Here is a 23,789-nt window from a genome sequence, read left to right as displayed (position 1 = left end):
TCTGTCTCATTTCCCCATGCCTCTACTGGTATTTTCTGCACTTCCCAAACAAATTCCAACTGCTCAAATCCTTGTCTAAATCTGCTTCTGGGAAAACCTAAACTAAAAAAAAAAAACTTTCCCAGAGAAGCGCTGGACAGTTTCTGTTTATTCCTTACTTGTCCCTGGGAGCCTATGTTGTAGGTCACAGTTATCAGTTGATGAGAGGAAGTTCATAGGTGCTGTTGAGTGCCTCTGGGATGGAGACCCACGCTTCGTGAGAGCTGTCCCTGGGAGAGCACTGTGGACTAGCAGTACAGCTCAAAGGGCGTGCATCTTCCCTCCATGACCACTTCCTCCTGCTTAAATCCTACCCCCGAGGTGGCTTCCATGGTCTCTGGATCATCTGTGGTCTCTGCCCACCACTGTCTTTTCTGTCCTTTATGCCACAATGATAGAAGACCACTTGGAGTTTCCCTGCCCTCCCATTTCCCCATCCCTTCCGTGCCTGCTGACTCTGGTTTAGTATTTCCTCTGCTTATACTGCCCTTCTCTACTTTTCTCTTAGCAGAATCCTATTCCTCCTTTAAGATCCAATCTAAGGGTCACCTCTGCTACGAAGGCTTCTTGACTTCATTTCTATGCCTTCCTTTGAACCCCCAGCATCTCTGTCTTATAGCACCTTCAAACACTGTACTGAAATCATCAATGCAGACACCTGTCTCCCCACCAGATGGTGAGCTCCTTGAAAACCCAGGCTGTGTCCTATTCAAAGGGCTTAGTACACTACAGGTGTTGGACGTAGGCTGGGCTCCCCAGAAGCAGACCCCGAGACAGGTATTTCTTTGCAAGTGATTTATTAAGGAACTGCTCCCAGGAGAAATCAGTAAGGGGAAGAGGGCCAAGCAAGGACCCAAGATGTGATTTCAGGCAAAAGTCCACGGAGGATAGTGTCTACATGTTCCCATAGGGCATTCTGGAGCCGAAGTCACACCTCGATAGTTGTTCTGAAAACTGGGCTTTTCCTTTCCTGTACCAGCCAGTCACTGACTGAGGTCTACTCCAGGGTCCTCATGCCACATCTCTGTGTGTGTGTTCATGTGCTAAGTGGGAGCCCAGGAGCCTGGGGCCAGTCTTCCAGAGGGTCGCAGATGTGGGCTGTCAGAGGCAAAGGCCAGAGGATGATCCCCCCCGCAGAACCCCAACGCGGAGTCCCACAGACAAGGTAAGGGGGAGAGAATTAGGCTGAGCTCCAAGAGTGTCCACTAGAGGGCTCCCACATGTCTTGTGACTGAGCTGAAATGTGGCTGGGTGGGCACACCCCCACATGTCTCTTTGGAACTGCAAATCCAGACCTCAATTCCGGCGTACCTGGAATCCTGCTCGTCCTGTGGTCCATTAGCCACATCCTCCCCACTTCCATTCTTTCTGTGCTCTCTGGATGCTTGGTTCCAGCATGTTCTCCACCTCCAGGGTCACCTTTGGCCTCCATTCCTACCCTCATAAATATACCCTTCATAAACAGACTCAGTTCTTTCAAGTCTCCTTTCAAAATCTTTTCTAAAGTCATTCCCTTTTGTCCATTCTCATTATCTTTCTGCCACATCCTCAGAGCCTAGTGTGATCATTACTTGTGGATACTGAATGAATGAATGAATGAATGATAGATAGCCCAGTCTTCTGAAAGAAGTTCATCCTCCCTAGGCTGGTATGCATTTTTTCCAGGGGCTAACCCACCCCTTTTCTTAGATCTTATAAATTTTTAAATACACAGACTACTTAGAGTAAAACAAACTACTTATTCTTTTGTAACATAATTCACACGTTCTGGCCCTCTCACCTTTGTTCTGCTCTTCTTTGCACCTGAAAAGCCCAATTTCTCATCTCTACCTATAAAAATTCTGCTCGTCTTCGAAGGTCCAGCTTCCCAATCTTCTTTGAACCTGTGACATTTAGTTTGTTCCTCTCCTAGGGAACTGCTAAAATTTTTTTGTTGTTGCTATTGGCATCTTTAAAGACAATGAGTTCCGCCATATCAAGAGTGGTATGTTACACTGTATGTTAACTAACTGGAATTTAAATGAAAACTTAAAGAAAAAATTAAAATGCTGACAAGAAAAGAAAAGGGTTCGCCAAGTATCTTGGGCTGCCCTCTTTTGTGGGCACATAGTAGGGCTGTGTTTTTCTACCCCCTTGAACTAAGTCACGATCATGTGACTTCGTTTTGGCCAATGAAATGTGAGCACAGTGACTTGTGTCACTTCTGCACTTCAAGAGCCAGTGCAGGACTGTCCACGTCTGTTCTTCCTGCTTTGGCAACCATTGAAGGACAGAGATAGAGCCTCCCTCAGCCTGGGCCCCTGAGTGAGGACCATGTAGACCAGAGATCCTAGTATTTCCGCAACAGACAGGTATCATAAGCAAGAAATAAACTTGTATTCTTTCAAGTCTCTGAGATTTGGGGGTTGTTGTTACACAGTATAACCTAGCCTCTCAGAGTCTAGCAGGTGTCTTCCCGAGGAAGAGCCTCAAGGTATATACATTGAATGAAGCAAACTAAGAGACTCTATTTCTTGACTAAAGTCACCACCATTGTGTAGCTGAAATGATAGAAAGGATACCGCAGGCATACTCTGGAATGAACACATTAAAAGATTGAATTCACCCAGATGGAGTTAAGTGAGGCATTGAAAAACGTCCATTGCATTTTCATTGTAGATGGCCAATGAGGTAGTTACAGTTTGGAATCGAAAGAATGTCCTCCACATACTATTTTTCATCCCTGTCTCCCTCCCTCCCTCCCTCTCTCCCATTTTGCTCCCTTCCTCCTTCCCTCTCCACTTTCTTTTTTTAAAACTTAGTTCTATCTGTTGGTTGAGCATGAGAAGTAGGAAGAAACCAGCCACATGATTTTTAATTTTTTAAAGGCATGAATAAAGAAAACCTTGCCATAAGAAAAATAAATTTGTATTTTGAAAACATTAATCTTTAGGCCAGCAGAGGCGGTTTTGATCAGATCTTCCATTCCTCCATTTTTCATCCTCTATATCTCAAATTTCACCCAAAAAGCAAAAGGGATAAGCTTTCTAATGACAAAATAAATCTAATATTAAATTGTTTGCATCTTGCCCGTCTCACTTTCTGGGGGTTATTTCCTATCATAATGGTCCAGAATCTTTGAAATATCTTTAAAGAAAAAAATTTTTTCATCAGTGCCTGCAACAAATGAATCACACAGACAATTTGCTACGATGGGCTTTTCTTTTTGTGCAAAGGCAAAAAATCCTGAGTGAGGAAGCTCAGACTTCACCAACCTCCTGGTTCTGAAATTACTCATCCAGACATGAAACAAAATTGAAAAATCAGAGAGATCTAGTTTGAAGGAAAAAGAATGGTTGATGGCCTGGGAACCAAGTAAGTACTCATTTTGCTTTTGTGCTATTGGATGAAGATGCTTGGATCAAAAGAGGACTTGGAAACATCAAGAAATTGACAAGCAGGGCTAAAAGACGCTGGCAATGTGTTTATCATTCAAAAAAAAAAAAAAAGCATACATCTGGAGTGTCAGCAGTGGTACTCAGCCCAAAGAGCCTCTTGCCATAACAAACTCATTGACAAGAACTGTCATTGACTCTGCTTTATCTTCCGTGTGCTACTAAGAGGGCGCATTCCAAGTGCATCCTACGTAAATTGAGGTTTGCTTCCTGACCTGGGAGATCAATTCTCTGTCAGAGAGCTAGCTGATGGATCACCGTGTGGCTGCCACTGCATTGAAAATCACATCAAATACCTTCTCAAACACACTTCTGAATTACACGCTGGATCTCTGAAGAGGTTAGAGATGAATCCGGGTAGCTCACCAATCCGTGTGTCTTACAAAGTCGAGTAAATGAGGCAGGTGCTCAGTGGTTTGTGTTATTCTCCCAGCCAGAGGCAGCAGAGTATCTGGGTTAATTGCACAGATTCTGGAGCCCAGTGGCTGGGTTTGAGCCAGGATCTGCTGCTTACCAGCTCTGTGACCTTGGGCAAGTTATTTAACCTCTCTGTTTCAATTTTCCGGGTTGCTAAATAAGGATGATAATATGGAACCTCCCTCCCTTCCTCCCTCCCCGGGCAGTATCTTAATCTTCATCCCTCAGGAGTAGATCTTGAGACATGGATTTAAGAGCAAGAAATTAATTGGGAGGTGAGTAGATGAAGGGTAAAGGAAGACAGGAAAGCATGTTCTGAGCAAGCCACCACTGTGGGGGACCAGAATTTAATCCCGCTGGGGAGTCCTGGGAGACTGTGAAACAGGCCCCTCAGTGGAAAACATGCACCAGAGGGGTGAAGGAGCTGGGGTATTCACTCACAAATTCCCACCTATAATTCACGGAGGGCCTCTCTTGTGTGTGAGCACACATATGCGTGTGCACATGCGTGTGTGTGCACATGCAGGGAGGAGGCATTAATTCCCTGACAATTCTGGCTTGCCATGCCAGCTGTAAAGGGGGCGCTGTCAGGAAGAGAAAACCCTCAGGCAAAGCCGTGCACGTGCTGGCCGTTGAAAGTGCCAAAGAAGTCAGGGTGAAGGGGTAAGTGCAGGGCTACAGACCATTTTGAAGATCAAATGAGTTAATTATTGTGAAACACTTAGCAAGGTCCCCGGCACAAAGTAAGCCCGCCTCAAAGAGCCGGATTAATACCAAAGCTGGATGGTTGTTCTTTGGGATGACTTCTTATCTCAGGATGGATTTTCTTTTTGTTTTTCATTTTCTTCCTTTGGGACAATGAACCATGATTAGGAGCGTGGTACTACAGCAGTGGCTAAATGCATTACAGGTTTTCTCAAAGATGACTGTGTAAGTGTGAAATGGGTTTACTGATGGAGCTGTCTCGATCAGGGGGAACATCGTCACGTCATGACAAATACCTGTCAATCCATTAGAGTTGCTGGCACATGATCAGTACCTCCTTCAGTCCTGGAGGTCACAAGCCAGCTGTGCTGTGTTGCAGAAACGCAAATACACCCTGAGTCTTAGTGGCTTAACAGGAATTGACACCTGTGTAATCTCTCACTCCATTAGGTCTGCTCTGTGCACTCGTGGAAGACAGGCACTGAGCTGGATGATGGTCAGCACTGTACCTTTGTACAGGACACTGCACAAAGAGGGGACAATGAGAAGTGAACGAATGAACAAATCAACAGATTGATCCCGTAAGTATCATGTTTGCAGACGCACCTTCATTTGAAATATTGGCTTCCTCCCACTTAACTTCTCCTTGGCTCCTTGCAGCTTATCTTGCTCTCCTGAGTCAGAAATAACCCCTTTCCTCTCACTTCTTGGACACTTTGTGTCTCTCCACAGTGCATCACATTCTGTCTTGCAGGATGGTAAGTAATTTGTGTATGTGTCAGGCCTTGTCACCCTTCCCTCGAATGCCTCTGATGGCTTCCAAGCACTTTTAGGATACTCTGCATGTTCTGACCTGGTCTACGAGACCCTGTGTGCTCTACCCTCTGAGTCTCTCCTTGGAGGTCTCATCTACCACTTTCTCTTCCCCTATTCTTCTCCAGCCACTATGGGCTCATAACGGTTCCTTGTATATGTCATGCCTGGTCCTGCTTCAGGCCCTTGGTACCTGCTCTTCCCTAGGACTTCAATCCACCTTCTGCCTTCAGATCGCTTGTTCCATTGACTCAGATCACTGCTCAAATGTTATCACCTATGAAAGTTCTTCCCAGACCAATGTATCTTAGAAAGCATGCATACCACATTAGTCTGCTTTATATTTTTTTCCATATCACACATTTATTTGGTTGTCCTGACTGGCTCCTCCACCCACAAAGATGCAAACTCTCAGAGGTCAGGGACTTTGTTATATTTAGTGTGGTATTATTCTGAGTTCCCACAGCAGTGATTGGCACTTAATAAGACCTCAGTAAACATCTGTTGAATAAATGCATAAAAATTATTGTCCCATTTTAGACATGAGGTAACTGAATCCTATAGAACCGAAGAAAAGTATATAATGTAACATAGCTTTTTATAGCATATATCATATATGACATAGCATATATCATTGTATCACATCTACATGTGGACACTTTAATCTTTATAACAATAAATTTACATACATACAGGGAAACTGAAGCACAGAGAAGTTACATAACTTTCCCAAGGTCATGCAGCCAGGGAGCAGCAGAGCAAGGATTCAAATCCGATAATCTAGCTCCAGGGTTCATGCTCTTAACTACTGTGCTATGCTCTAGGAAACAGCCAAGAAGGAACTCTCTTTGTGTTTTTGGAGGAACCGTCAAGAGAACAAACTGAAAGCTTTCTGTCAACTGTCCCAACGTTGATTGAAAATTTCTCATATGGAAAGCATTATGGGATCTCCAACATTAAAACCTGTTCAAAAGCCAGGGTGAGTGTTGGGAGCTATGTTGGAGCTAAGGAAAGCCATTAAGCCCACACAGGGCACATGCTTGAGGAGATAGTCTCATCACTGTGTCTACAGAGAAGACTTAAACAGAGGCTCGGGGCATGACTTACCATGTCAATAAAAGTGGATAATGTCTCTGTTTCTAGAATGTTCTGATGTCATCATCCAAATAGACGCATCAGTGGACTACCATCTAAGCAAGGCATCTTTGCCCTTGAAGGCAGTACCTCACACAGGGCCAGGTATATATATGTAAGATACATATATGTGTGTGTGTGTGTGTGTGTGTGTGTGTGTGTGTGTGTGTATGTATTACATACAGGTATATGTAAGATGCTCAATAAACACTTACTGCATGGGAGTTACTTTTTTTCCACCCAAAGACAGACATTTACCTAGGGACACACGGGTCTCTTTGACATGTCTCATGTTGCCCCACTACCAATCTCTCCTGATTCTAATGTTCCCCACACAGGTGTCTGAGTGTTTACTCAACTTCAAGTACGATCACAGCTCTTCCATGCTCATAATATTTCCCAGGACTTTCATGGTCTCAGGAAAACTTCCAATGGTGTCTAGACTTAAAAAAAAAGTCTCACATTGCTGTAGAATGTCAGCACTTGACAGAGGCCCAGGGACTAGGTATTGTATCCTCCTCTACTTTTCCCCTCCTAATTTTATAGGGTTCTGATAAGGGGAAGGGAATTAGCTGAGGATGCAGTGGGTCAGTGGTGGGAGCAGACCTGAAATCCAGGTATCTTAATGGCCAGTCCAGTGGTCCATCCTCTGTGAGCACGGCAGGGTTCAAAAATCTAACTACATAGTCACAGAGAGTAGCTTTCTGTTTGAAGAAATTTTCTGAATTTTCCCCTCCCCCGTCATGGGTAACCACTTCCACACAGTTTTATCCTTCCCTGGCCTCTGATCCTTAGGCTAGATAATTAATCAGGCTTTTGAATAATTAAAATTATTTAAAAAATGCCTTTGTATCTGTGAAATTTGCTCCGGTAATTACTGCCTTATCAAGAGTCTGATCCCACAGACCAGAATACTTTGCCAAGAGATAGGAAGTACTTTCACTTGAGGCTTCGGGATTCAGAAGTTGCGGAAGGAGTGTTTGTTATATGAACCAGTCTCTTTGAAGATGAATAGCACCAACTCTTGACTCCACAGTCTCCACAAAATCCCCTTTCATTCTTAAATTTCGTAACAAGATACAGCATATCTCATTCTTTGCCTTCAGAGCCTGCTGTAAAATATGATCATTAAAGTTTTGGATTGGCTTCTCCAAACTAGATTCTGCACTTGCCTTGCTGAACCTGGCTTCCAAATTCAACATCCACTTTCCAATAAACTCTTGTGGCAGCACGGTGAATGACAGTGCTTGTTTTTCTCAAGTTACTACCTGGTTCTTCCTGACCCAGCCAGTACCTGAGCCCTAAGACATAATGTTCTGTCCCTGGAGCCCCACCACTTCTTGTCATACCTCCCAAAGGGTTTTTTGAAACCCAGGTCCAGGATGCCCAAGGTCGACAACTTCATGCTAGATTCAGAGGGTTTACAGAAACCTGGTGGACATTCCCAGCAAGTACAGTCAATAGAGGGACCAACTACCCAACCAGGGCCCCTTAAATACCTCACAACCAAGAATGGGGCCAGTTACAGCACCTGGAGAGGGAATGCTAATGCAGGTAATCAAGTGGGGGTGGGATTTGTGGGGTTGTGCAAGGGAGACATTATTTTATAGTGGTTAAGAACACACGGTCTGGAGTCAGACAATTAATAGGGAGGTTGTGCTTTCCTGGGCTCCTGTTTCTGCTGGCCTCTGGCTGGGTTTGGCCAGTGGGAGGCGCTGGTGGGACACCGAAGGGCAAAAGAAGAGGAGACCAAAGGGGATTTCTTCCCCTCTTTCTCTGCTTGGGTGATTTCTTTAGAAGCAAACAAGGATCCTCCTTGGCTTCAGCTTCCCCTGGACACATCTGCCGTGGTTCCAGCTTCCATGCATTATCATACTCTGAGGCTTCCAGTATCTTGGTCCCTCCGTCTTAAGGTAGGGAGTAGCTTCTCGCTCTTGTGTATTTCTGAGTTACCTTCCTATCCCTTTTTGGGTTCCCAGTTCTCTCATCACTTTCTGTAGCCAATTCCCTAAATTAAATTCCCTCTGTGGTAAATACTCGAAGCAGTTTCCGTTTTCCTGGTTCCTGATCAACCACTGTTTGATTAGGTAAGCCAGCGCATGTCCTCTTTGGCTTAAGTGAATTTGAGACGAGTCTCTGTCACGACTTAGAGTCTGGACTCACACAGGAGTTAACAGGCAAAAAAAAGTAGCTACGAGCTTCTGAGCACTTACTATATGCCTGGCACTATGCTCAGTGCTTGGTTTACTAACTATAGAATCCATGAAGTAGAAGTTATGATCTCCGTTTTGTAGGTGAGGAAATGGGAGACACAAACAGGTTACATAATTTTATCCCCACCATATTTATTTTCTTTATGTGGAAATCCAGTCAAAACCAGCTGCTTCTTAAAAAAAAAAAAACACGTTACATAGAGGAAAGGAGGCAAACCATAAGAGACTCTTAAAAACTGAGAATAAACTGAGGGTTGATGGGGGTGGGAGGGAGGGGAAAGTGGGTGATGGGCATTGAGGAAGCACCTGTTGAGATGAGCACTGGGTGTTGTATGGAAACCAATTTGACAATAAATTTCATATTTAAAAAAACCCCAGCTGCTTCTTTAAATAAGGAAGACATCCCTTCAGGTATGTCAAGGCTCAGGGGTGGCAGGACAAGAAAGGAGGTGAGGAATGACAAAGGGGAGGTCTAGGTGCTATTTTGTGACACAGCCTAGAAGTGTCGTATGCTTCTCCCAGTCAGAGTGTAATGAGTGAAGAGAGCTCCATATATATGAGCTACAGGCATCTCCAGTAACTGTGATTCAAGTCAAGTTCTTGCTGCTAATTGCACACACGTTTCGCTAAAGGTAGTAAATAGGAATCATTCACGTGTCCTTAGAGACCGCGGCACCATTCAGTATTCATGGCAAATATATCACTGAGCTTCATAAGAGAATCATTTTAAAACAAAGCTTGGTCAGCTGTTTAATAATTTACTGATGGTGACAGCAGGGAGAATATCTAATAACCAGTGAGATTGGCTTTCAAATAGAAAATAAATTCATGTTAGAGGAGTTTCAGGAGAAGAAAAAGGGGAAGGAGTGGGGGAAGCATTACTAGCAGTAAGGAAGTATTTAACATTTGTCAATTCCTGATTTTTTTTTTTTTTTAATCCTATCCGAGAGAGAAACCTGAGAAAATTCCATACATTTGTGTCTTCAAACATTCATGGGCCCTTAATATTCTTCTTGCAGGAAACAAGAATTAGACAGAGGTCCAGTCTCTCAAAGCAGAGGCTCTGACCCCAACTGAGCACTGGGGAGTATCTTCCTTTGTTAATCTGGGGATTTTTTCAGGTTACATTGTCTCTGTTATCATACGTTGGTTCCTCCTGGGGTAGGTAAGGCCTGAAAAATTGAAAAAACAAAGCCTTCAAATAAAACAAAATTAACCCAGACTATAATGGCACATTCTTCTGCTCCGGGGAGAACCTAGCTGGGAAGTTATTGCAGGGGATCTGGCTTCTGGGTAAGCGGAATGTATTTGTTTGTTTGTTTGTTTGTTTACTAGCAAAGGTCTACTGAAATGTCTATAAAATGAAAAGGGTTTAGAGACGGTTGGACTAGCATTCTTGATCCACAGTGGGGAGACACAATTACAGTGATTTTAAAACATCTAGGACAGGTAGAGAGGAAAGTCAAACCTAAAACCAGCATCCATCCTGAAGCACCAAACCTCCTCATACCTCAGTTTCCTCACCTGTACATTGGGAATAATGAGAACTGTGGGGTGGATGGTGCATGCCGGGCTTTTAGCTACGGGCCTGGCTCAAGGTCAGTGCAAGTTCAAACATTTCGGAAAGGCGGAAGCAAAACCAAAGTGGAAAATCCCCAAGATTATCAATCTTTAAGCTTCTGTGGCAGACAGAGATGAATGGTGGTTTTGGGTAAAGGAGCACCTCTGACTCCCTGCCCTTCAGCCCCCTCCCAGAGCACAGGGCATACTCTGTCCTCAAACCAATCCCTACATTTGCCACCCTGGAGACAGGCTTCCAGATAAGACAAATGATCTCTGTGTTCCCAGGTGGTATTTTCTATGGTTTTACATTCCAAGATTGTCCCCATCCATTCTTCACATTCATTTCAACAAACTCAATCTCATTCTGCCTTGAGTTATTAGCATTTTTTTAGCTTGTAGAAATAATGATTTATCAACGTTTTATTTGACGTGAGAATGGCTTGAATAAACGTGTGCAGTCTGGCCTGTCACGCCAATAAGGATCTCAGTGTGCTTGGAGTCTTCTGCTGTTATCCAGCTCGGTTCTGGGAGTGGTGAAGGAGATTCTGGGGGCTAAAGTTTGTGGCTATTATTTCGGGTGAAATCTCTTTCTGTGTTGTGGACTAAAATATTTCTTCAATAGTCGCCATTTTCTGAAGCTGAAAGAACTATTTATTCCGTTGGATTGGCTATAGAGGAGCTGGCTGCTTGAAAATATTTTGAGGATAACACTTATGCCTTGGTACGTTGGAAGGGTAGGTTGTATAAAAATCATAGGGTCTCTGTGGGTAACGAAGGACTGAATGGAGTGTCGGAAAGCAGAGCAGGTTAAGCAGAGAGCAGACCCTGGGTGAGGAGTTAGGTCAGCAGATCACTTACTAAACAGGTTTATGAGCATTGTGATTTATAAGTGAGGTGGATACAGGTTACCTGACTGCCCAAGATCCTTTAGAGAAAACATTCCTTCCCCACTCCATTTGGTCTTTATGGGACTGTCAATTATGATGACCACCCCCTATATGGAGGGGTGGACAAATGACTGAGGCTGGCCAATTATAGTATTGTCCTCTCTGCCACTTTCCTGACCAAATCGATTGTTTCAGGAAATGGATGTGACCTACATCAGCCAAAGTATCTTCACTAGAGTTTGGCAGGGATGCTACTGAAGGCTCTAAGCCATGAGACCCATATATGGAGTGGTCACTGCCCAATTTTCCCTGACTACCCACTGAGAGAAGCACAATTGAGAGATGGAGAGGGAGAGAGAGAGGGGTGGGGGGACAACTGAATACCTGGATGCAGCTTTGCCTGAAGGTGCTTATGCATCGCTCAGCTAAATAAGCCACTGGATTCCTCTTTTCACATTAAGTTGCTTTGAGCTAGTCATGTCATTTGTAAGAAAGAGTCGTGCCTAAAATACAATGTGTGTACACGCTCCAGTCTCAGTATTCATCCTCTAAACCCTTATAGCTGTCAGAAACACAAAAATGGGCAAGATGCAGACCTGGCCTCAGTAGGCTCAAGGTTGTATCTGCAGGTTTTCAACTTCCTCGTTCTAACACGGCATTAACCATTCACAAACTTAATGTGCCTGAGAATCCTCTGGTGTGAAAGTTAAAAAAAAAAAAAAAAGAAAGAAAGAAAGAAAAATCAAACCCCTCAGCCTCAGTCTGTAAGGATTCTGATTCAGTTCCATGCAAAATGAATGCACACCTACCCTGAGTGGCTCTGGAGTGGATGTGTCCCGGGGACCCATGCTGAGAAATGTACTGTCTATCACTCATCCAGGATCACCGCTCCTTCCATGCAGGGATTCCCTGAGATGGGCAAGGGGGTGGGGCATCTTTATAAGGGTGTATGAGAATATGAGGAGGTAGGGCTCTGTGTAGACCCCACTCCAAGTCCACCCCCTTTAAGTTTCTGAGATGATTCATAGCCCACCCAGGGCTGGGGAGACTCCAAGTGAGGAGTCCTTGCAGTGGTTTTTAGTGGAAATACTGGGGAGCTTTAAAAACTACTATTGCCTGGCTCCTACTCAAATAACTCAATGGCTGAGGGTGGGGCCCCAGGTGATTCTAACATGGAGAAGGGTTGAAGACCACTGCAGCAGAAACCCATGCCTGGCTGCCTTGTGGGAATCTCCTTCCCAAGGCCCTCTTGGCAATCTGTGTCTGATTGGTGCAGCATCCAAAGGCTGGGCTGTAGTGGGCAGAGTTCTGTTACTGTCAAGGGCCTTGTTTTTATGGTGGGAGGTCCATGTTACTTCTGGAAATACAATAATAAAATAACAAATCAATGAGAATAAAAGACCAAGTCCATATAATCATAAAAAATAATAAACATGAGCAAATAAGTAACATTACTAAGGGAGGGCTATGCAGGGGAAACACGAAAGTTTGTTAACAATCAAGGATGCTGGGGCACCTGGGTGGCTCAGTCCTGGTTTAGCGTCCAACTGCAGATCAGGCCATGATATTGTGGTTCGTGGGTTCGAGCCCTACATCAGGTTCTGTGCTGACAGTTTGGAGACTGGAGCTTGCTTCCAATTCTGTGTCTCCCTCTCTCTGCCTCTCCCCTGCTCATGCTCTGTCTCTCTCTCTCTCAAAAATAAATAAACATTAAAAAAATTAGGGGCGCCTGGGTGGCGCAGTCGGTTAAGCGTCCGACTTCAGCCAGGTCACGATCTCGCGGTCAGTGAGTTCGAGCCCCGCGTCGGGCTCTGGGCTGATGGCTCGGAGCCTGGAGCCTGTTTCCGATTCTGTGTCTCCCTCTCTCTCTGCCTCTCCCCTGCTCATGCTCTGTCTCTCTCTCTCTCAAAAATAAATAAACATTAAAAAAATTTAAAAAGAATCAAGGATTCTGATGAATCCAATTGTGTAAACCTGAGGCCTGAAGGAAATTTTAAAGATTTCTTTAAAAAATGAGACATTCTTTCTGTATCACTTCTGTTTGAAAATGCTAAGTGCCATATTTTTGTTCTCAGAGGGCCAGTGTCTGTTGTTCCCGGGACTTGGGCCCCACCTGGAGGAGGCTTGACGCTGTGAGCAGACAGGCCAGGAATGCCTCTTCTGGTTCCTCTCTGCCAGGGACAGGCCTGTCACCGTTCTGAGCCTGGGCCAGGTGCTTCCAGTGGTCCGATACCACAGCGTAGGCCTGTCGTTTCTGTGCTGGCCTGGACAGAGTTACCCTGCCTGTTATGACTTCCCATGAGACTCCCCTGTGCACAGTCATAAAGTAAGATTTCCAAGCTCTTCCCTCAAGTTTTGGGTTCATCGGTTCTGGGGGGAGTGGGTATTTGGAGTTACTAACAGAGCTCCTGGTGGTCCCTAGGATCGGGAACAGCTGGGAAATGTCACCCTGACATATCTCACCCTGAGCACCTGTGAACCTTGCTCTGGCCCTTTTCTGATGAGTCGACTTTGTCTCACAGACATTGCTAGATGGGCAGTGAGTCTCCCGTCTGAAAATCACTGAACTCCTCTTCGGCCCTGGCAGGCAAATGTGGCCCTAGTCCCCACCAACATCTTTTGAGTGCTTGCTGTATGCATTGTAGGGCTTGGCTTTGACGGGATGGGGGAGGGTAAGCCAGTCCTGGCAGCCTCAGATGCTGCCGCCCTCATGGAGAAGGCGGCTCTGCTAATGGCACTGTGGAAACAGAACTGACGAATCCTTCTTCCCTGCCCACTACAGACCTGCCCAAAGCTGAGCAACGAGGATTTGTAGGCCTAGAAAGGGATAGAGGAGGAAACGGATTTGGAATCTGGCATTCCAGAGAGAGGCAACGATACAGGCAAAAGCCCCAGGCGGAGCCAGGGTGGCTGGGGTAAAGGGTCTGTGTCCTGGAGTTGGGTCAGAGGGAGCCACTGCTCCCGAGACCTCAGCCCTTCTGGCCCGCCCCAACCTCTCTGAACGCGCAGCCACTTTCACATCTCTGAGCGGTTCCTGCCACCCGCAATACCTTTCTCTCCTTCCCTACCTGGTGAGGACTCTGGGTGGGGTGCGTTTCGAGGGAATTAAGGACAGGATGGGCTGAGAAAGGCAGGCCGGGCCCAGCCAATGGAAGGTCTTGGTGGCCACGTGAAGGATTCCGGACTCTATTCTGAGGGCAATGCAGCATTGTGAAGGGCGTCAAGTTGGCGAGGGGCAAGACTGTGGAGTGATGGTCTTCCTAACAACGGCCCTGGCTGCTGTGTGTGAGGAGGGGTTAGGCAGATGAGACTGGAGGCAGAGAGGGGCTGGCTGAAGACGGAGCTAAGACCACTGCAGGGCAGATGCAGAGGAGAAACAGGTTCACCCCACCTTGGACTGTCAAGTCCATCCCCACCTGGATCCTCTTGAACCTGAGTCTGGAGTCAGGGACGAGGGGAGAGTCTGGGGACCTCAGTGCTCGTGTGCAACTCCAGGGCACAGTGGCATTTCTCTGGCCTCATCAGGGAACAGCTTTACTGGAAGGAAGAGGTAAAGGCTGGGGCTCTATCTCCATCATGACGGGCATCTATTATTCAAACCATGACACTAGCTACCCTGTCCCTAGTGGGCTGGTGTGACCTCTCCACGTGGGCTGCCTGGGGGCTCCTATGGGATGGAGTCATTGTATTTTGGCACCCCACTGCTCAGCATGACGTTGGGCATAGGTTAGAGACAAAACATCCATGGTGGGTACCTGGCACACATCACTTAGTTTTTTCATTTTGTTTTGTTTTGTTTTGTTTTTTAATTAAAAGAAACAGCTACTTGGCAGATCCCACTTAGGCAAAGAGAGATGTGGTCCTCACGTTAAATCCAGGGCAGCTCAAGCACTGACGTCTACTTGCCAACAGTCTGGACCATGTGCTGGTGTTTTGGCCCAAGGATGAAGCAGCTGGCTGTCCGTGCTGTGTTGCCGACCAGGTGTCTATAATAGTTGGCCTGGAATCAAGGCTGGGGTGGTATGTTAACCCAAGACTTGGAGGTAGGAAAGAAAGGAAAAGAAATGATCTCTTGAGTGGGCCAGGTCCTGTTCTAGATGCTTTTATATCCATTAACTCACATAATTCTCACTCAGCTCAGTGAGGTGGGAATAATCACCCCAATTTCGCAGATGGGGAAACACAACTGGAGAGAGAGAGTGACTAGTTTGTGGTCACCTGACTGGTGAATGGAGGCATGGGGAATATGGGCAGGTGCAAGGCCTCGCCCAAAAGAGGGCTGTTACCAAAATAGAGCATGTCCGAGAAGAGGAACCAGATGGTGGGGGACTAGAAATCAAAGAAGGAGGAGGAGGAAGAGGAGGAGGGGGAGGAGGAGGAGGAGGAGAGGATGAAGAAGAGTGTAAGGAATCAAGAATGCTTACCTAGAGCACACCAACATCCAAGTGAGTCACCTGCAAGCGTGTCCAGGATCTTTCCGTGTGTTCCCAGAGAGAGGAGCCAACTCCGAGGGGAGGAAGGTGCAGACTGGCAGTGTCGGTTCAGTGCAAGGGAAATCTTTCTAACCACCAGGGCCTCACAGTGCAAACGATTTCTTTGTGAAGTACTGCTTTTGGACACAGCAATATTATTGGACAATGCATGTTTTCACAGAACAAAATGGTTGGATCACGAGGTTACACTCGAAAACTACTTATGGTTTCTAAGTTGCATTTGGGTTATTTATATTTGCGCGTCTTGACGGAGAGCATTAATGCATGTTAATATTTGTGCCATAGAACACGATTCGAGTCAGAACTACTGGCTCTGAAAGAGTCCGCGGTGTGTGCAAAGCCACTCTGCTAATAGAAAGGTTAACTCGTATTTTTGAATTATTGATGGTTGCTTGTTACTAATTTTTTTTCCTCAGAAAGGAGGAAATTATTAATGAAGAGATCATTGCCAATGTGTCTGACATCTATTAATGGTTTCATCTTGCAACCAGATTAAAAGAGACAGCTGGCCCATGAATTTATGTGGAGACAGAGCCAAATGTGCTGACAGCTCCGTAGGAGGGTGGGCCGTCAGGCAGTGAGGCCTGGGCATCCGCACCGGGGGCTGGTGAGAGGTCCCCTCCCAGCGCTCATGGCCTGGTCGAGGGGATGTCAAAGGCCTTGCTGCACAAAGGCTATCATTCTTCTGACATCTTTCTAAATGCTCTGTTCCCATGGGAACCCATCAGTATCTCTACTGTGCGGGCCACTCATGGGCACATTCACCGTGGGTGTTTCAGGTTGGTGGTTTTCAACTTGAACGTGCATCCGACTCACCTGGGTGGCTGGTTAGAACAGATTTCTGGGCCTCACCTCCAACATTTCTGATTCAGTAGGTCCAGGGGAGGGCCTGAGACTTTGCATTTCTAACACATTTCCAGGCAGATGATGCTGATACTACTGGTCCAAAGACCACACGTTGAGAACCAGTTCTAGACTGATGATTTGGGCTGTGAGACTGCCTCTAGAGAAGGAGTTGGCAAACTTCTTCTGTAAAGGGCAAGGACAGTAAACATTTTCAGATGTGGGCCAGACGATCTCTGTCACAATTACTAAACTCTGCCTCTGTAGTCCAGAGAACAATCACAGGCAATATGTAAACAAATATGTAGGATTGTGTGCCAATAAAACTTTATTTATAAAAACACAATCAGGGCCACTCTTGGCCCACTAGTGGTAGTTTGCTGACCTCTGCTCTAGTGCAGCAGTGTCTAATAGAACTTTTGCAAAAACCAGCCATAGGCAGTGTCCAAATGAATAAGCATGGCTGTACCCCAAAAAACTTTATTTATAAAAAGAAACAGTGGGTCAGATTTGGCTCATGGGCTGTAGTCTGAGCAGCACTGTCCAATAGAATTTTCTATCATGATGGAAATGTTTATAGCTGTACTGTACAATATGGCAGCCACTAGCCACAGGTGGCTACTGAGCTCTTAAAATGTGGTTAGTTCCAGGGGCACCTGGGCGGCTCAGTCGGTTAAGTGTCCGACCTCAGCTCAGGTCACGATCTCACGGACCGTGAGTTCGAGCCCCGCGTCGGGCTCTGGGCTGATGGCTCAGAGCCTGGAGCCTGTTTCAGATTCTGTGTCTCCCTCTCTCTGACCCTCCCCTTTCATGCTCTGTCTCTCTCTGTCTCAAAAATAAATAAACATTAAAAAAAAATGTGGTTAGTTCCACACTCAGTGTGGTTAGACTGAATTTCTAAATTTTATTTTATAATTAAGATTTTATTTCAAAAAAATTTATTTTAATGTTTATTTTTTGAGAGACAGAGTGAGGGTGGGGGAGGGGCAGAGGGAGGGAGACATGGAATCTGCAACAGGCTCTAGGCTCTGAGTTGTCAGCACAGAGCCCAATGCAGGGCTCGAATCCATGAACTGTGAGATCATGACCTGAGCCAAAGTCAGATGATTAACTGACTGAGCCACCCAGGTGCCCCAAGATTTTATTTTTTAAAGTAATCTCTACATCCATGTGGTGCTCGAACCCACAACCCCAAGATCAAGAGTTGTACGCTCCATTGACGGAGGCAGCCAGGAGCCCCTGAATTTCTAAATTTTAAATTTAAATGACTAGTGGGGCCCTGTGCCACTGCAAGAAGATAAAAGGCTCCATAGGTGTAGCCACTCCTCAGTTGCCTCCCTACACAGGGTCTTTGCCCTGTTTGGGCCTCAGTTTCTTGGTGTGTAAAATGGGGATAAAAGAACAGTTATATTTCTATAACTATAGGCTTTCCCCATGGGTAAGTAAGACTCCATGGCCCAAGATGTCTTTCCCCTGATTCTCTGCTCCCCACTGGGGGACTGATCATTACTGGGGGGCAGGGTGGGCGCTGGGGAGATGGGAGGCTATCTCTGCATTTCTGGGTCCTTGACTGCTTTTCTCTTTGTCCAGTTTTTTCCACCAGAGTGTACACTTCATGAGGGCACAGACCACATCTTCTGTAAGCTGCAAACCCACAGTCTTGCCAGTCTTGGCACATGGCAGGCAGCCAGATCACTTTATGCCGCATGGTTCAAGCTTCCCCTAAAACTGTGCTCGGATTAAGAGATTTGCAGCTAAAATGTCTAACTGCTTCTGGCCCCCAACAGAGGTGAAGGGGAAGCCATTGTGTAGAAAGGGAAACTGAGGCCCAGAGGTCCCATGGGTTTTAAAGGCAGTCATCCTGAGGACAAGAGGCCATCTTCTTGAGTGGAACTGAAAGGAGCTACAGGGAAGAACGTCACTCCACAATTTCCAGCCATCACAAAGCTCACCTCAGGCCCCAGCCTGCTTTCGTCAGTACTGACACTGACCTCAGCCCTGAGCTAGGGGCGAGCATGTGGCCAGGTTTCCCCAGGTCCCCAGGCTGATGGGAGGCAGACAGGGAAAGTAGCCCCTTTTTTTCCAGTTAGCACTGGCCTCTCAGCCAAAGTTTCACAGAGAAGCCTTAAGAACGAGTGTAAGTTTACCAGGGAGATGATGCAGGGAAGGGCCTTCCAGGCAGAGGGAACAGCAGGTGCAAAAGCAAGGTGTGTGACCAGTCACCAGAGCCCTGTCGGGCATCAGGTGAGAGGATGTACTCCTGCGGGAATAGAGGGGACAGTTTCCAGGTGTGGAGGTCAGCTGGGAAAGCACAGAGAGTTCATCCTGGGCAGGTACAGCGTGGTGCCAAGGTTGAGCACTGGTCCTGTTCCACTCCACCCTGTGGGAACTGGGTGTGTGGGAGAGTGAGGCCCCGTGTTCTCTCTGCCACAGCAACTCAATCCAGACCCTGAGGTGTCCCACTTTTGGAAAACCCAGCCATGCCTGACTTTCATATTTCTGCCCCAATCTGTCCAATCCAATCCTTGGAATCCCAACAAGGAGGGGGTGCAGGGGAAGGCTGTGCTGAGACCTAAAGAAGCTTTGGCCAGGTTCACAAAATGTGAGTTCTTTGAGCATTGCTTAGGTGTCCCTGTCCCCAGCTTTTAGCGCCCAGGCCCCCCGCCGGGACGCAAGTGGTTCCAGGTCTGCTTCATGAGATCCTGGCTCCCAGGAGAGCAGAGAGTTCTAGCCTGTGAGCTGCAAGGGACAGCTAGGACTCTGATCTATGGTTTTAGGCTTTCGTTTCCAACCAGGTCTTTGTTCAGACCAGGAAGAAAAAGGAAAAAACTACACGGTTCTGTCTCTCGCGAACTGGAAGGGGGGAAGGCAGTGGGCGAGAGAGGGATGCCTCCAGCCCCGTCGTCGTCCCTTCCGCGTGGGGGTGGGGACAGGGAGAGATGTGGGTGAATAAGAAGGGTGCCTGGGCGGCTGAGGAGGCGGGTTGCGCCCAGAGGAGCGTGTGCGTGTGTGGTAGGGGGTGAGGCGGGTGTCGACCCTTAGAGGAAATTCTCCTCTCAGGGCGTGCCCGAGCCCCTCGCCAGCAGACGCCCGCCCCAGCTTAGGACAGATGACCCCTCCCCCACTCCCCTGCCCCCCCACCCCCCCCCCCCGCCCCATCCCGAGTTGAGACGGCTGCTCCCTCCCGGCCTCCTCTCCCCCCCGCGCCCCCACTCACCTGTTCTCCCACTCCGAGTTCACACGGCGGCTGCTCCCTCTCTCCCGCCTCCCCCCACCGCCCCCGGTACCTGCGCCCAAGCCGGGCAGACGATGCTTGGCTGCGCCGCGCTGCGCGGGGCGAGGAGGCGAGGACCCCGGCGCGCGTGGGGGCGCGGGGGTGCGCGCGGGGGCTGCTGCGTGTGGGCGCGAGACTGAGCCGGCCGCCCGGAGCCGACCAGCCCCTGCGAGGGTGCGCCGGCGGCGGGCGTGTGCGGGGCGCGGGCGTGCGCGCGAGGGTGTGTGCGCGGCCCGGGCGGAGCGCCGGGCGGGCGGGGGCGGCGGCGGCGGCGGCGGCGGCGTTAGGACTCGGGGGACGCCGCCCCCCGCCCCCGCCCCCCGCGTCCCGCCCCCGCCCAGCCGCCCGCCTCAGTTCGCGCCGCGCCTCGGCTCCGAGCGCAGCGGCGCCGGCTCCGGGAGCGCCGCGGAGCCCCTGCGTGCGGCCGCGCCGGCGATGCGGGGCCGCCCCGCGCCCGCCCGAGTCCCGGCCCCGGCCCCGGCCCCCGCGGGAAGGGGCTGAGCCGCCCGCCGCCGCCCGGATGGCGAGCCTCGCCGCGCTCGCCCTCAGCCTGCTCCTGCGGCTGCAGCTGCCTTCGCTGCCCGGCGCCGGGGCACAGAGCGCCGCAGGTGAGTACGCCCGCCGGGCCCCGCTCGCTCCCCGGCGCGCCCGAGGCCGCCGCGGGGCCCTCGGGGGAGAAAGTTGTGCGGGCTGGCGGGGGGCGCGTCCCGGGGGCCGGAGCCGGGTCCCCGTCGCCGGCGCGGGCAGCCGCGTCCCTGCGCGCCCGGGCCCGCGCGTCCCCCCTCCCGGCAGCCCGCGTTTGGCGGAGTTCCCCGCCCGACTTTGCTGCGGGCCCCCGGGCGGGAGTAACTTTCGCGGTTGTTGCGAACGTCTCCACTTGCTGCCTCCCACTTGTCGGAATCTGTCACTGGAGTGTTTGGGGCGGCGGGACGAGAAGCGGCACCGGCGCCCGGGGTGGAGCGTTCGCTCCCCGCAGCTTCTGGGGGGCAGCGCGCGCTTTTCGTGGGGGAGCACCGGTCGCCAGCAGGCCGCGGCTGCCGGGGCGGTGGCTTTTCTTGTCTCCAGGGAGAGACGGCCAGCTCCAGACTTGCTCGAAACACGCCGCGCCCCTCAGCTAAGGCTTAAGCGAGCCGCTGAAGGCACCGTGGGGGTGTGGGTGTTAACGACTGGGGCGGCACTGACCTCCTCCCTAGCCCGTGGTTTTCAGCCAGAGTAGATGGTCGCCCCAGTTAAGGCCCTTGGAGCGGAGTGGCTTCGACCTTTGAGACTGTTGGCTCCTGAAAAGTTTAGGGGTGGGGGACCCATATTTGGGTTTGACCGTAGGAAGGAGGTGAGCAGAGGTGGTTCTCAGTGTTGGGGGGCTGGGGTGCCCCTAATGATAGGTTGGCATGCATGGGAGACCACCACCATCCTGCGTCTTCTCCATCGCCAAAGCCCGCCTCAGGCAAACTTCCAGCCCCAGGCCCCCAAAGACTGGGCGGTAGGTGGAGGGAGACAAGGGAGGGATTGGCCAGGTATGCTTCCAAGTTCAAAATCACCTTGAAGTTTGTTTGTCTGTTTGTGTTTGTTTGTTTTTAGCCCCGATTTGATTTCATTTGGCCACACTGAGCTGGAGGTTGCTGAGATCACACGGACAGGCTGAGATAAACAAGTGAGATGTAGGAAAAGATGAGTTTCGGATTGCCGAGTAACAGCGGTGCCCATATAGTGTTTTGAAGAAGGAAAGAGAGAAAGAAAAAAAGAAAGCTGCGGTGGAGTGTAGCCTCCTTAAGCAGGTTGCACTTGAGGTTAGGAAGCAATGGAGTGACACTCCGTTGGACAGGCACTGGCGTCTCTCTTGCTCCCTACTAAATGGGAACTCAGTATGGGACTTCTGCGAAGGGACAGCCCGTTTCCGTGGCTGGGAAGTTGGGTGACTAGGACACTTCTTTTGAGGTGTGTGGGTAGGATTAGCCAGTGAGGGAAGAGGGACAGGCACGGCACCGTTCTAAAGGTGGTGGGTGTGCAATTCTGTTTCTCCTCGCTCTGGGTCTGCATTAGGTGTGCTGGAGAGGGGAGAAAAGGAAGATGCTGGGGGCGGTCCTGGAGCCCCGGGCGCGCTTCGTGATTTAAATTTTTACTTTCCTCCAGGGCCTGGCGGGCCCGCCACGCATTCACAGTACTCACGTTCCCGCGGCAAAAAATCAGTGTCAAAAATATTCCGCCGCGGGTGTCCAGCCGTTCTTGCGAAGCGTGCGGTGAAACGGTACCGGCCTGGGGAAGCTGTCCAACGCACAAAGCACGCCGGTTCCGGTGACCCCGCCAGGTGGCGCTCGCCCACAACTGTTAAAATGCAAATCCAGTTGCTGTCAGCTCAGGAATAGAACTTCTTTTCAAATTTTAAATGAGTAATGTGTTTATTCAGCAGCCTTTTGTTAAAACATTTAGAGAAGTGTGAGGAGCCAGCACCTTTTCTTTGTTTGCTTTTTGGAACACTCGGGAAAGAAAAGCAGTCCAGGAGTACAGTTTGGGAAGAAATCTACTGTTAAGGCACCATATGTTTCTTTTGGTTCTACTTGAGCCGAGTGACTTCTGCAAACCTACTACGGCATATACTTAGCAAGCGACTGCGTTTGTGCTAGAGGCTCCTTGAACGAGTGGGATTAGCTTGTGTGGGAGAAAGCCTCATTCAGTTGTAAAAATGGGGATTTTCTGTAGATATCTTTTCTCTCCTTTTTGGTTTAATGCAAATGTCTTAGACCATTTACATTCGATTTTTCCCCCCAGGTTTCTTCGTGAACATCTACATTTGTAGATGCAGGAATGCTGCAAATGTTGATTTTTTAAAATGGACTTATCCTCTTAATTTCTAAATGCTGAAACTGTTGGAATCCAGATCTAGTACAAATACGACAATATCTTGATTTGCTTTAAAGTATCTTATTTAAAACTTTTGGCAAGTTTGGGTAAAGAATACATTTTAAAACTCAGTGGTGTGTGCCTCATACCTTTTTAATCTGAAAGTTCCCAGTCTTAAAAGCACTTTGAATTTGTATCTAGTACACATTTGGGATGATATGTTTTGCTGTAACATGTTGGTCATGGTGTCCAAAAGTCAGTGGCAAGAGCCTGTCATCAAAAGGCAGTTTCCTTCTTCCTACTAAGATGTGTTTCATGAGCCAGGATGATGATTGCAAGGAATGGTAGTTAAAAAAAAAAAAAGCATTTGAAATCAGCTTGTTGAGAGTGTGCAAAACATGATTTGGGATGGGGCAAGAGAGAAACAACTAAAACAGATACAGGGATAATTAGTCCATTTACTAGAGGATTTCAGCGTCTGTACAGTGAGAGCGACAATGGATCGTAGAGGGGACTGACTTGAGATTGCAATTGTTAGCGATGTAGTCATTTAACTCGATAATCATTGCCAGTTATCTCTGGGGAACTGTTAGCAGTACAGTCAAATTTTATTTTCTCTCCTGGATTGCTTGATTTCTTTCCTAATAAAAGAACAATTAATGTGCAAACCTGGCCTGGATTCTGTTTCAGCAACAATCACAAACACATTCACAATGAAAGCAGACTGTTTTCTTGGGTAAAAACCCACTCCCTTTCTCCTCTCTTCAGTTTCTTCTTGCTTATCCCTCGCACAGCGCTCGCAAGCTCCTGGCTGCCGGCTGAGATGGAGTCCGCTGTGGTAGTGTAACTGTCACCTTTCAGAGCCATGATCACAGGACATTACAGCATTGTTCCTTTAAGCACAGGATACTCCCATGACTCTCTGACAGCATGTTGCTGTGGAAACAAGAGCGGTGGTGTGTAGGCGGTGGGTCCTTCATAAATATTTATTGATGATGATGAAGAGATGGAAACTCTGTTGGGGCCTGGGGAGTTTAACTCAGGGAGGCAGCCTGACTTAGAGAAATGAGTAAGAGCTTTGGTGTGTGAATCCCACTCTGCCTCTTTCCAGCTATGCCAGCCTGGGAAAGTCATTT

At 48.4% G+C, this 23,789-nt stretch overlaps 1 protein-coding gene across 12 annotated transcripts in view; it reads left to right on the top strand.

The window, feature by feature from the left end:
- The first annotated feature begins 19,739 nt into the window (after positions 1-19,739).
- The window catches only part of PTPRT (protein tyrosine phosphatase receptor type T), a 1,077,107-nt gene continuing 1,073,057 nt past the window's right edge, over positions 19,740-23,789 (top strand). For all 12 annotated transcript variants that reach the window (XM_060618029.3, XM_060617982.3, XM_060618020.3 and 9 more), the window contains exon 1: positions 19,740-20,423. In XM_060618029.3, the coding sequence (XP_060474012.1) occupies positions 20,336-20,423 (88 nt within the window). In that variant the 5' untranslated portion in view covers positions 19,740-20,335. The remainder of the gene's footprint in view (positions 20,424-23,789) is intronic.

Source organism: Panthera onca, chromosome A3, assembly GCF_046562875.1.
Source record: "Panthera onca isolate mPanOnc1 chromosome A3, mPanOnc1 haplotype 2, whole genome shotgun sequence".
NCBI lineage: Eukaryota > Metazoa > Chordata > Mammalia > Carnivora > Felidae > Panthera > Panthera onca.
The sequence above is the reverse complement of the archived record's forward strand: the minus strand, read 5'-3'. Positions and strand labels throughout refer to the sequence as shown.